Source organism: Anomaloglossus baeobatrachus, chromosome 4, assembly GCF_048569485.1.
Source record: "Anomaloglossus baeobatrachus isolate aAnoBae1 chromosome 4, aAnoBae1.hap1, whole genome shotgun sequence".
Taxonomy (NCBI): Eukaryota; Metazoa; Chordata; class Amphibia; order Anura; family Aromobatidae; genus Anomaloglossus; species Anomaloglossus baeobatrachus.
The window spans coordinates 199167768-199182265 of record NC_134356.1 but is presented as its reverse complement, the minus strand read 5'-3'; the positions used below and the strand labels follow the sequence as shown (position 1 = coordinate 199182265).

The 14498-nt window shown below is 51.8% G+C and overlaps 1 protein-coding gene across 1 annotated transcript in view; it reads left to right on the top strand.

Annotated features, from left to right (window-relative positions):
- The window catches only part of STK10 (serine/threonine kinase 10), a 166607-nt gene that overhangs the window by 93503 nt on the left and 58606 nt on the right, over positions 1-14498 (top strand). Inside the window, exons 3-4 of the mRNA XM_075344623.1 lie at positions 7771-7819; positions 12877-13026. Coding sequence (XP_075200738.1) covers positions 7771-7819; positions 12877-13026 — 199 coding nt within the window. The remainder of the gene's footprint in view (positions 1-7770; positions 7820-12876; positions 13027-14498) is intronic.

The following is a 14498-nucleotide window of genomic DNA, read 5'->3' as shown; positions in this document are numbered from 1 at the left end:
CCCCTTTTGAGGGCGCTAGGGGGCAGCACACTCCGGTGTTCCCCCGTGCGCCCGTCCGCGACCTCTCCTTGTCGGGACAGCCCGTCTGCGTTACCGTGGTCACGGCCCCTTTTGTGGCGAATGGTGAAGTTGTATTGCTGGAGCGCAAGGCTCCATCGCAACAATCGCCCATTCGTCCCAGAGACGGTGTGCAACCAGCTGAGGGGATTGTGGTCCGTCTCCACGATGAAGTGGCGCCCGTATAGATAGGGTTGCAGACGCTGCAGGGCCCACACTATGGCCAGGCACTCCTTCTCCATCGTGGAATAGGCAACTTCCCTTGGTAACAGCTTCCTGCTCAGGTACAAGACTGGGTGCTCTTGGCTCGCAGAGTCCACCTGGCTGAGCACCGCACCGAGGCCGAAGTCACTAGCGTCGGTCTGTACTACAAACGGCCGCGTGAAGTCGGCTGCCTGTAGCACGGGCGGGCTGGACAGGGCGTCCTTTAGGGCCCGGAAGGCTGTCTCGCAGTCCATTGTCCAATCGACTGCAGAGGGCAGCTTCTTCTTGGTGAGGTCCGTCAAGGGCTTTGCCAGGCTACTATAGCATGGAACAAACCTCCTATAGTACCCAGCGGTCCCCAAGAAGGACATCACCTGCTTCTTGGTCCTGGGGGTGGGCCAGGATGCGATGGCTTCCACTTTCTCAGGCTCGGGCTTCAGTGTTCTCCCACCTACCCGGTGACCGAGGTACTGGACCTCGCTCATGGCCAGCTGACACTTTCCCGGCTTGATGGTCAAACCTGCCCGGTGGATCCGCCTGAGCACCTGTGCTAGATGCTCTAGGTGGTCCTCCCAGGTGGGACTGAAGACGGCAATGTCATCCAGGTACGCGGCCGCGTACCCTTCAAGTCCCTTGAGCAGGGTGTTGACTATCCGCTGGAAAGTGGCAGGGGCATTCCTCATCCCGAATGGCATCACCGTGGACTCGTACAGTCCAAATGGGGTAATAAAGGCAGAGCGTTCCCTGGCCTTGCGAGTCAGGGGGATCTGCCAATATCCCCGGCTCAGATCCATGATGGTCAGGTACTGAGCCCCGGCCAACTGATCGAGCAGGTCATCGATGCGTGGCATTGGGTACGCATCGGCGACCGTGACCGCATTGAGCCCCCTGTAGTCCACGCAGAACCGAGTGGTTCGGTCCTTCTTAGGGACGAGGACTACAGGCGAGGCCCAAGCGCTGTTGGAGGCCTGGATCACCCCCAGCTTCAGCATCTCGTCAATCTCCTGGCGCATGTGTTGCTGCACCTCCAGGGAGACCCGATATGCTGAACGCCGGATCGGGGGATGATCCCCAGTGTCCACGTGATGGACAGCCAAGTCAGTCCTTCCGGGCTGGTTGGTAAACAACCCCCGGAAGGGGAGGAGGGTGGCCCACAGCTGGGACCGTTGGTCTTCCAAGAGCTGGTGGCCAACCTCCACATCCTCAATGGATCCGCCTGCCCTAACCTGGGCTAGCATATCCAAGAGGGTTTCCGCTTCTCCCTCCTCGGGCAGGTTGCACACGGGGAGCGCACATGCCTCCCGCTCATGATGTGCCTTCATCATGTTCACATGGAAGGGCTTCCGCCTTCCACGGGCAGGGTCCAGGGTGACCAGGTACGTTACAGGGTTGAGCTGCTGGTACACGAGGTATGGGCCTTCCCAGGCTGCCTGAAGCTTGTCCTGTGGTACGGGGACCAGTACCCACACCTTTTGACCCACTTGGTAGGTCCTCTCACAAGCGTTCTGGTCGTACCAACGCTTCTGATCGGCCTGGGCTTGAGCCATATTGTCGTGTACCAGTTGCGTCAAGGCCTGCATTTTGTCCCGGAAGCGCATGACATACTCGATAACCGACACTCCAGGGGTGGCCAAATCCCCTTCCCAAGCCTCTTTCACCAGAGCCAGGGGGCCCCGCACACGTCGCCCGTACAGGAGCTCAAACGGTGAGAATCCTGTTGAGGCCTGTGGAACCTCCCGGTAAGCAAATAACAGGTGTGGGAGATACCGCTCCCAGTCACGCCCATGGGAGTCGACCAACATCTTAAGCATCTGCTTTAAGGTGCCATTGAACCGCTCGCACAGGCCATTAGTCTGTGGATGGTACGGGCTGGCCACCAGATGTCGCACCTGGACTTGCTTACAGAGGGCCTCCATCAGCTGGGACATGAATTGGGTCCCCCGGTCAGTGAGCATTTCCTGGGGAAAACCCACTCGGGAGAAAATCTCCAGCAATGCGGTGGCCACCTTGTCAGCCCGAATGGACGACAAGGCCACTGCTTCTGGGTACCGGGTGGCATAGTCCACTACCGTCAGTATGAAGCGTTTCCCGGAGCTGCTGGGGATGGCCAGCGGGCCGACCAGATCCACAGCCACCCTCCTGAAAGGCTCATCGATGATTGGCAGAGATACCAGTGGGGCTTTGGGGCGTGGCCCCGCCTTCCCCACTCTCTGACAGGTTTCACACGAACGGCAGTAGGCAGCCACATCGGCCCCCATTTTTGGCCAGTAGAAATGCTGGTTTAACCTGGCCTTGGTCTTAGCGATCCCTAGGTGTCCGGCCATCGGAATCTCATGTGCGATCCGCAACAACTCCGTCCGGAACGGATAGGGTACCACCAACTGTCGGTCCCTGGGCCACGCCTCCGGTGAACCCTGCTGGACCGTGGCCCGGTACAGCCGTCCTTGGTCCCAGACCACTAGCTCCGGGTCCGAGTCCGAGGGAGGCTGTGCCGCCTGCTCCTTAAGAGCTTTCAGGCTGTCGTCAGCTTCTAACGCTGCCTGAAACCCCTGACTAGATGTGGCCAGAATCGACGAGACTGTCACATCTTCAGTCAGTACCCCGGGACCTGTGTCCTGGCCTCCACCTGACTCGGCTGCCACTTGGTCAGAAGGGGAAGAGCTATCGGACCTCCGGGAGGCCCCTTGGCTTCCAGCACTCCCACTGCGGGTGACAGCGGCCACAGCCGCTGCGACCGTGGGTCGTGCCTGCTCCTCCTCCGTTCCTGACCAAGTCGCCGGTTCAGGCAGACCTACCTGGCTTCCTGACACCCCGGTTGTGGGGGAACCATGCACCGAGATCTTACCTGGGAGCACTTCCGCTCCTGGACCGGCCCCAATCTCACCTGCCTGTTCCCCTCCTGCAGCAACAGAACCCCGCTGTGAAATCTCTGGGGACCCCACATTTGCTGTGGTAGCCCCCACCCCACATACTGGTCCTCCCCCTGCAGCACCCTGCTCTCTGCTTATCCCTGCAGAGGGCAACAGATCCCAGCTCACAGGCTGGTTACTTGTAGAGGCATTGTCACACCTTTCTCTGACCCCCCTCCCCTCCTGTCACAGCTGCAGCTGCGTGTGTGTCTATGGTGTCTGTGCAAGCAGAAATATCAGAGTTCACTCCCTCCTCCCTTACATCATTCATAGATAACACATTAACATTGTCAGGAGTCATGTCAGTACTGGCTGAAGGTTCAGCCCTTGGGGGGGGCCCAAACTGGGAGGTTATCTGCCCCAAATCTGTCCCAAGTAGCACGTTTGCAGGGATCCGATCAGTTACCCCCACCTCCCTCACCCCCCGCCCTGCGCCCCAGTCCACATAAATGTCAGCAACAGGCAGCGCCGGGTCAGTGCCTCCAATCCCGGAGACAGCGAGGGTTTTTCCAGGGATCAAGTCTTGGGGGGACACCATCTCAGGCCGCACCAGAGTCACCTCCGAGGCGCTGTCTCGCAGTCCTATGGTCACAGACCGGCCGACGGTGACAGGTTGGAAGCTGTCCAGGGACCTACCACCACCCCCACCCACACAATACACCTTGGGCGGCCCTTGGGACGGGGACGGAGCCGGGGCCTTGGGACGCTGAGGGCACATGGCCTTGAAGTGTCCAGGTAGGTTGCACTGGTGGCACCGTCTTGGTTCCGCCACGGGCCTGGAGAGGGGAGTTGAGGGGGACACCCCCTGCAGTCTAGGGGCAGGTGGGGCAGTCGCAGAATTCATCTTACCCCCTCTCCAGGTGCTGCTGGTGGCCGCTCTCCTGGCCTCAGGGGCCCGGTTGTTGGTGTAGTCATCGGCAAGGGCAGCTGTAGCCGTGGACCCCTTTGGCTTCTGGTCTCGGATGAACTGGCGGAGATCCTCAGGGCAGTTCCACAAGAGTTGCTCCGTGATGAACAAGTCCAGGATCTCCGGTCCGGTGGAAAGCTGCAGGCCTTGGGTCCAGTGGTCGGCAGCTCGGGCAAGTGCCCGCCGGTGGTCAGCCCAGGAGTCCTTTGGTCCCTTCTGTAGGCTCCGGAACTTCTTGCGGTAGGACTCTGGAGTGAGGTTGTACTGTTGGATCAGGGCCTGCTTGATGGTGTCGTAGCCCTGATCTGCCTCAGCAGGCAAGTCCCCAAGGATATCCAGGGCCTTACCCCTTAAACGGGGGGTCAGGTATTTGGCCCACTGGTCCTTGTCCAGATGGTGCTGCAAGCAAGTCCGTTCAAAAGCAGTCAAGAAAGAGTCCAAGTCTCCATCCTTCTCCAGCACTGGGAAGTCCTCAACACGGACCTTTGGAAGTTTGGTGTCTCGAAGGTCACATGTGGCTGATGAGGGCCGGAGCTGAGCTAGCTGCAGCTGGTAGTCACGGTCTGCCTGTCGCTCTCGCTCTTCACGCGCTGCCTGCCGCTCTCGCTCCGCAGCCTCACGCTCTGCGTGCCGCTCCGCAGCCTCAGCGTCACGCGCTGCCTGCCGCTCTGCCATGCGCTCTGCCAGGAGTTCCTTGTAGCCCTTCTGGTCTCCAGCCTGGAGAAGGGCCATAGCCATTTGAAGAAGGCTATCCGAGCCTCCCAGGCTCGGTGGAATGGCACGTGGTGATCTGCGGCACGCTGCAGAGCTAGGCGATTCACTGTCCCTTTCAGAGCGGAGGGCTGGCATCTGGCTCGTTGAGGAACCTTGGGTGAGCTCCTCCTCATCTTGTCCAGCAGTGCCAGGTTGCGCAATGTCCTCGGCAGAACGGTTTTCTGGCGTCGAGCTCCTGGAGGACTCGTGGGCAACCTCCTCATTGCTGTCCACAGCACCGTCCTCCCTCTCTTCGGCTCCTGCCTTAGCATTGGCCAGTTGCATAGCTCTGCTCCTGGTGCCATCAGCCATTCTTTCAGACTTTTGGTCACTGACACAGAACTGACACCTGATGCCTCCACACACCTTACAGTATCTGCACTCTGACACTCTAGTGTTGAGCTAGTCTGAAGACCCCAGCAGCCACAGCTGCTGCAGGCAGTCTTTAGTGTCTGGGAGTATGGGTCTCACACTCACACACACTATTATCTCGATCCCACCGCTATGCCACCAATATGTCACAAACCACCGGGGGGGTCACTCAGAAATCCCCCGCGCTGGCTACCAGTACGTCACAATCGGGGGGTAACAAGTGGGGGTCACCCCTCCTTTATACCTCCCGACCGACAGAGCACGTGACTCGCTCTCTAGCGCCCCTCTTATAGTCAGGCCAATTATGGAATTGCCCGACGATAAGCAAGGAGGCCGCTATACTACTTATGCCGATTATTGAAGGGTCCCCGGTGAGAGTAAGGTATATATTCCCCCGACCTCCGCGGGCGGAATATATAAAATCTCCCCGAATCTCACTGGCCTCCCCACAATAATCCTTGGCACAATTCGCTGCCACCAACCGATTTACGGTAACTATTAGCCGAACACACAGACGTGGGATTCAAGATCGAGATAACAGAACAGCCCAAGATTAATTATATAATTTAATCAGCCTAAAGCACACTAGAAACTACAATATATACAATAGGGAATCTACAGAATATACATATGTCAGAGTACAGTTACAATCAAAGCATGGGTTACAAACAGGCATACACAGTTCCAGCAGTTACCTTGTTGCGTCTGGCCACAGGGGGGCGCTGTACCCAGGTTTCTAGGATCCTTCCCACAGATGTTTCCTACACGTGCCCCCAGCGAAAAGAACACTGGAAAATGGCCGAAGTAGGGTTATCAACCTGGGCAAATCCAGGTCCCCTCCTACCTTAGTGACCTCAGAGGGAGCACTGCTCCACCCCTGGCTTGAGTTATGGACAATCCACAACATGGAATATGGGCCATAACTTTGCCTGGGAGCGTCGTAGGCGGACGCCAATGCTCTCATTGTGACAGTTATGAATTTAGCTACAGAACGAGGGGACTCATGACCTGTCTGCCAGTTCCCCATTGGCTGATATCACGCCTGGGGCATTTCCCAATGTCCTGCTCCCATAAAAAGGGTGTGCCGGCATCGTCCGCATGCGGAGACACCATTTTTATGGTTGCCATATTTATCGGAAATATGGCTTGCGAGATATGAACCATTTTTTACTGGAGTCGTTCTGTCTGGCTATTTCCATAGCCTTGCTAACTAGCTAGCAGCCCCCACTACAGGGTCACGGCAGGGAGTCATCCTGTGTCCATTGTCCCCAAGCCACCTAATTTCCATATCACAGGACATGGCCATGGAGGTGTAAGTGGAACACTGAGAACAAGAAGGGAGGGGGGCACTGCCAGGGAGTGATGAGGGATTATGACTGGAGTCATAATTCATCTTCATATCCCGGGATTTGCCTCACAAGCGTGTTCAATACATTTTTGGAAGAAGGGGGAAGAACCTAATAAACAAAAAAATAAATCACCTTAACTTGCAAATATTAAGGACAGCCTGATCTGTATAGGTGGTTCTGCTTAATTAGTTGATATAAACAAACTCAGTTCAAAGCATTACTTGCTGTGTTGGTGAAAATAACTAATGAACATTGGGAATTCTGTCATCAGCAAGAAATGTGGGACGTTGCTGAAAGTGCTATACTCGGGTGGCATTTTTAATTTGTCATTTGTTAAAATAGTGTTGCCTAGAATTAAAACATGAAAGAAAACAATGATGTATATGGAGTGAAACTTATGTCGGTGTCACACGGTACGATATATCGGGTGATATATCGTCGGGGTCACAGATTCCGTGACTCACATCCGGCATCGTCAGAGATATCATACCGTGTGACACCTCCGAACGACTGTGAACGAGCAAAAATACTCACCTTATCGTTGCTCGTTGACACGTCGTTCATTTTCAAAATGTCGGTCCTCCTTCTGTGCTCCGGTTGTTCATCGTACCCACACATCGCTTTGTGTGACACCTCGGGAACGACGAACACAGCTTACCTGCGTCCCGCCGGCAATGAAATGAAGGAAAGAGGTGGGCGGGATGTTTACGTTTCCGCTTCTATTGGCCGGCTGCCGTGTGACGTCGCGGTGACGCCGAATGTCCCTCCCTCTTCAGGAAGAGGATGTTCGCCGTCCACAGCGACGTCGCCCGGGAGGTAAGTACGTGTGACGGGGGGTTAACGACTTTGTGCGCCACGGGCAACTAATTGCCCGTGACGCACAAACGACGGGGGCGGGTACGATCGCCCTTGCGATCGCACGATAGATCGTCCCGTGTGATGCCGGCATTAGACATGGACAACCGTAAAGAGCCAATAGTATAACAGTCTCTCTACAGCACGTACTATCCCAGTGACCTTATGCTGCTGCACGTATAGATATATTACAAGTTGTTACCCACACTTTCACTAGGGAACTGGTTCTGGCATGTTTGTGACTTTATGGCTTGTTTTTATTGGAAGCTGTTTACTTTGCATATGCATTTCATGTGATGTTGGCACCTGTCATTCTGTAAGAATGCGATGTTTGTGCTGATCATATCGTGTCATTCTTTTCCAGATCATGATCGAGTTCTGTCAAGGAGGAGCGGTGGATGCAGTAATGCTCGGTATGTGAGCCTTATCTTTACACATAACTGGTTTTGTATGAGATAATACACCTACAATTTTGTTTTGTGCTTCAAGAATGAAGTATTCATTGCTGAAATAACTTATGAATCTAGTGTCATACATTCCGGAAAGAAAATGAGTAAACGTATCCATTTATCAGGGGTAGCATCATCCTCCTGCCATATTAATGTAAAGTGCAGTCAATCATCTTCAGCCAACAGTAGCTTACTGTATTTAATCTCCAGCATTGTAAATTCCCATCCTATAGCTATCAGTAATGTTTAAGTGAATGCGTTAAAACAATTATCCGTTGACATGTCTGCCATTTCCAGTGCTGATCCAGTCCCTCTACTTGCATCATGTGACCACAGTTGTGACCAGTTGGCTCACTACCCTGTCTTTTGTGTGGCCTAGAAGTCACTTTCTCAGGGTCCGAACATACACTATTAATCTGCAGATATAGGGTTAATCTGCAGGTTAATAGCGTTCTAAAGCTGTGCAGCTGCCGCACTGAAAACCCCTCTGCCAGGAGGAAACAAACTTTAATCCTGCTGGTGTGACGCCATAGAGCTATGGGGTACTCTGTCCCGGGCGGTGTACTGCTAAGGAGATGTCACTGGGTGGCCGTTGCCCGCTTCCGTGACCCTGGGGTCGCTTTTAAAAGGAGTAATATTCACAGGGGAGATGAAATAAGTTTTTGTCATGACGCCACTTGTGGGTTGCGGCTATTTAGTGGAGCCGCCATTGCACAGTTCTCACTACTGGGGCTGGTGTTAGTGGCAGCATGGATGTTGAGCCCTCCGCAAGTAGGGCCAGGTCCCAGGGAATAGATAATGAAGTTAGGCGCGGAAAGAAGGTTGGCCACTCAAGGGATTGCAGTGTAATTGGTTTCTGTACTCAAAGCGATGTTATGGCTGGTAACCCAAGGAAGGCTTGTCCTGACCACTGGTCCCTTTAGTCCCAGTGCCGCTGTGGTAACCTGGTGGCTTCTTTCCCCTGCACCTGTCTCTGGTGGGTCCCCGTGGCTTGGAGCGTCTGGGGGGGCTCCTCCTGGTTCTCGTTCAGTCTTAGTCCATATATCAGGTAGCTTGAACCCTGTGGGGTCGGTTTCTCTTGTCCTGTTCCCCGGTTCTCCCTTCGTTACTGTGCCCCGAACTTTTAGATCGGTAAGGTCCTGGATGGTCCCCCTCACTGTGCAGATTTTATCAGGTCTGCCTGAAGCGTTTGCCTGACCTAGGATTCTATACCTCGTTGGTGCTATGGTTCCGGGAGTACTCCACCGTACTCCCCCGGCAACCACATGCCTGGGCCCTCAGGTCACTGTTACACTCCTGTCAGTGCGATTACGTCCATCTCCTCTCACTTCCACTTACTGACTGTCTAACCACTCCTCTGGTTGTCGTCTAGTGGACTGGATCGGCTCCACCCCTAGGTGGCCATTCATTGGGTCCAACCCTAGTTTGTCACCAGTCTTTGGGAATGGGAAAAACAGGTATTAAAATGAATGTTTTGCTGTTACCAGCACTGGTCTTCTGGGTCCCTGGGGTAGGCCCTGCATCATTGACAGGATGCAGTACCTTGTAGATCCTGATGGCTTCAGGGGCGCTACACCGGCAGCCTTCAGCTTTCAGCCGCAGAGGTGCATTTTCAGTCACTGCTCCGTACAAAGTCGCTAAACTGATACTGCTGGACTGGCAGCCGCCACTCACCTATGTTGGAGTGGAGCAGCACTGGAAACTGCATAAGCTAGTGAATGTTAAGTATTTTAATGTATACATACATTATTGATAGCTCACCAATGAGGAAGTTAGATATGTTTGACTGATAACTGAATGTGGTGTAAAAAGTATGTGCCTCTTGATTTCAGTTTTCTTATTACCTTCAGATCTTAATTTGATGTATTGCCTTTACTGCAGACATTTCTGTATTTTTAGGTAAGGTTAGAGCAATATTTGCCTCTAGTTACCAAGCAGTTCTTGGCAATTTTCTGCTGTAAATAGGTTTTGAAATTTTTTTTGCACAACTAGGATTTGCACAAATATTCTGCAACTTTTGGCGTTTTTACAGCCACCTCTACCAACCTTTTGAAAAGTGGGCCGCGCTCAAGTGGAAAAGAGCATGGTGGCTAAGCATTCATGATAAATTACGCCAAAAACAGTAATATAAAGGGCTCGCGTGCGTTTTACTGGAACAGGGCAGCTAAAAGATCAAAAAATTGTATTGAGGCTCACATTTCAATGAATTTGGCACCTTTTAATCCATCACACTGTTCATCAAAATAAAGGATCTTCACTTCTGTCTGATGTGTCACCTCCATTTAGATGAAATGGTCAGAAATTGCTAGGATCTGTAGACCTTGACTGACCTGTATGGGCTGCTTCAGGACCAGGCTAAACAATGGCGTCTTCTGTAACGTCCAACACCTTTTTGTCTGTCGCACTTCATATAGTGTACTGGAAAGCATCGGAATAGCCTTTTTGTTTTTTGGTTCCTAGCTTTCATTGAGCAGGTTATTCATCTATGCTCTGCTATAAATGTTGCATCCGTGCAGCATTAGATGACCAGCTGACGCCAGTGCAACAACAAATACGAACCTTTTTGTAATGGTCTTTTCTCACAATGGCCCCAAAACGCCCCATTTGTTGGAATGACACTGTCATTCTTCCATCTATAGTCTCTTAAACTTATAGATTCTAGGTATACAGTAAGGGAGGGTTAAAGGGGATTCCCCATGAACAGTGTTAATTTTAATCAATAGATCTTGGAAGAATAATATCAAAAATTGAATGATTAATAAAAATGTTAATGTCTGAGATAATCTTATATATGTGTCCCTGCCATGTACTGTGTAATGGCTGTGTCTGACTGTACAGGTTACAAGAGAAAGTTTTGGTACTGTGTTAGCCAGTTGAAAAATGATTATCAGTGAGAGAAAAAAATTATAATTTTGTAGTTGATACTGTGACGCCCTGGCAAAACCAGGTTGTCGGAGATTGCACAGATCTTCCAGGTGCAGGACTCAATCATCCTTGGCATACCAACACAAACCCACACCTAGGTACAGAACACCAGCCAGCAAAGCTTAGTCACCCCCCATCCCCCATGACAATAGGGACACACCAGTGGGCGGGACTAGGTGGATGGGAACGCCCACCTAGGGGTCCTGAGGTGTTCTGGGAGGGAACAAGTGAGTCAAAGTGAGTTCAGGACTGACAGTTGGAGAGAGGAGTGAGGAGTGACAGCGGAGTCAGGGGTTGGGGCCCCTGGACTACCAGACTACTGACTAAGTGGCAGACAGCAGACCGGGCCACAGGCGACGGAGATCCAGTCGCGGGAGACCTTAAGTGGACCGTGGGGGCAGGGTTGTAACCCGCCGGTGCCGACAGCGGGAATCCTGTCCGGAGGCCGTGCACAGTCAGGTTGCCTGGACCCTAGGGTGAGGAAGGTTTCAAGCCCCTTGTCAATTAGCCAGCCGGGGACAAGACTCCACATCTTATCCCACCAGCAAGCCCAGAGAGAAATGGAAGCCCAACGTAGGGGATAGTGTGTCCACCAGAACTCACAGAGATCCCACGGGTCAGATTTCGCGGGCCACAGCTCCCAACATACAAAGTTACCGGGAGTGGACCTCCCCGTTTCAAGCGGAGTTGTCCTGTTGAAGACACAAACACGGTGTGCAGGAGGAATGGACCCCTGTTTGCTGTACCTTGGTGTGGGACCCGAATACACCCGCCGGAGGTTACCGGTCACTTGCAATTTGGTTTACCACTTGACTCTGTGTGAATTTCTTTGGAACTGTGTACACCGTTCTTGCCCGGTCCAGCCCTGCATGACACACTCTGCAGCATCCTTCCCCGTACACCTGGGCCCCGGGACAACACCTCCCCTACTCGTGGAGGGGATACTGTCCATCAGCCCCAGCCCCACATATCCAGGCAGCGGCGGTGCTACCAACCCTCACCGCAACCCACGGGTGGCGTCACTGACAAATTTTTCCCATGTAAATACACCCTTTCTATGGTTGTGAGGACGGACGGCCGCAAAAGCCCGAGTCCGGCTACCCACTCGCGCCACAGTAACGAACTCAGATCCGAGCAGCCCCCTGCAGTGGTCTGGCCCCCGTCCGCAACAATACCTTTTAATGTCTAACTAAAATAGAATAAAATGGTGTTACAAAGCAAGCTTTCAAGACTTCTCAGGTCCCTTCTTCAGTCCCTTCTTCACTGAGAACAATCAATCATTTGACTGTACAGGGACATGGTCTGATCATATCACATACCACATACTGGGTAAGGGTGCTTGTCACCAGAAACTAGGAGAGGCATCATAGGGGGATGTGGCGTCTGCTGTATAGTTTTGGGGATTTTAATAATAAAGAAGTCTATAGTTTGTGAAGCTGGACTTGGATTTTCTTCTGATTAACTAAAAAGCCTCATCTCTGGAACTGTAAAAAGCTTTTAAAAAAAAAATGAAAAAAAATAGGTCACTCAAAGAATCAATAGAAATGAGAGCAAAAACTGGTCAATGTTGACCTGGTGACAGGTCCTCTTTATGGTAAATGGGAGCCATCAATTAACCTTTTGGATCCATTGAAAGCCTGATATACCACAGCGTTATGGGTCCCCTATCAAATCTAGTGTGAATAAAGCTTTAGTCTTATGATGTTACTTGGGTTATGGATGATTAGTTCGGCTCCAATACCTAATTTTACATTTAGTTTAAAGATCAGAAACCATTTATTTGGCGTGCACTGTTTGCCTGGGAGGGATGACATAATATTCACGCCAATGTGATCTTCTGGTCTATGCTAATTTGACACAATTTGTGACAAATTCCTGTGCATCGGTCAACAAGTTATTTCACGCTTTTTGAACCACCATTGATACCAAGTAACTCTCAGACCCTACTGTCTGCAGTACGACCAATCATTCTATACTGTGCACCATCTTTTGGATTTAATTATTATTTTGTAAATGCTTCCTGTTTTGTTCTCCTATACATGTGGTTAAAATTTGGATGGGATAACTGATTTTTGCGGTTTATGTTCTGCTGACAGAATTGGATCGTGGGCTGACAGAAATTCAGATCCAGGCCATATGCAGACAGATGTTGGAAGCACTGGCGTACCTCCATAGCATGAAGATCATCCATCGGGACTTGAAAGCAGGGAATGTTCTTCTAACACAAGAAGGAGACATCAAGCTGGGTGAGATATGCTTTCCTTGTCTTTGAATCCCGTCCTGTTGAAGACATTTGTGTTACATTTTATGACTGAAAACTAGCTTTGCTAAATCTTCACTGCACTCTGGAAACTTTAAAAAGGTTAAAGGGATTGTTCCCTTCTCAGACAAGCTCTTCTCAATCAGTATGTTTCCACCTTGTAGAATAACATTTGTACTCTCCTCTGGTGCATGCCCCATTCCAGCAGTGTAGGCACTGGCTCTCCCGATGCTCAATGTCACGCCGCCAATCAGTGACCAGTTCACTCTCCCCTCTTTTTGACAAATCGGACATCTGGAGGAGGTCAGAGAGCAGCCACAGCTCTCAATTCCTCCCGATGTCAACTACGTCCTAAGGCGGGGACTATAAAGTGGCTGATGATTAGCCATAGGGGTCGCGTGATATAATATCACTCTAGCCCCGAGAGAGCCAATGCCATTGAAATGGTGCCGACATTGGAGGGGAATGTGTTATTTTACAAGGGGAAAATCTAGGGATTAAGAAGGGAGTTGTCCGAGTAGTGAACAACCCCTTTTAAAGGGAACCAAACATCAGGATTTTGGTATATAAGGTAAAGCCAGTGCAGTACTGGCACTATCAGGCACAGGCTGTACATACCATTAGTGGGCAGCTCGGATGTTTAGGCTGTGAAATCCATGTTTATAAAGTTTGAAAATTCATCATGTTTTTGATTGACATGCGCACCTCTGCTGATAATATCTGGGCGGGTTATGCACGTGGATTCCCGCCCCCCCGCCGCCTGTTCCTCCCTCCCTCCCTCCCTCTGGCTGTATGTAAATTTTTCTATTCAGAAACACTGCGTCGGAGTTGGCGCCTGCGCATAGCGCTTACCTCCGGCGCCATGTTTCTGAAGCCCGCAGTACCTATTATTGTGCATGAGAGGGCGTCGTATGCGCCCTCGCTTCTTCAGAGCTTGTTGTGACCGCGGGAGCGCGCACGGTCACAACAGAACTAGAGAACAGCTGATCTTACCACGATTAGCTGCAGCAGACGTCTGCTACAATATCGTCTGCTGCAGCTAATTGGTAAGATCAGCTGTTCTCCAGTCCTGTTGTGACCGCGCGCGCTCCCGCGGTCACAACGATCTCTGAAGAAGCAAGGGCGCATGCGCTGCCCTCTCATGCACAATACTAGGTGCTGCGGGCTTTAGAAACATGTCGCCGGAGATAAGCGCTATGCGCAGGCGCTAACTCCGAATAGAAAAATTTACATACAGCCAGAGGGTGGGAGGAACAGGTGGCGGGGGGGGTGGAATCCACGTGCATAACCCGCCCGGACATTATCAGCAGAGGTGCGCACGTCAATCAAAAACATGATGACTTTTCAAACTTTAGGCTGTGAAATCCATGTTTATAAACATCCGAGCTGCCCACTAATGGTATGTACAGCCTGTGCATGATGGTGCCAGTACTGCACTGGCTTTATCTTATATAGGAA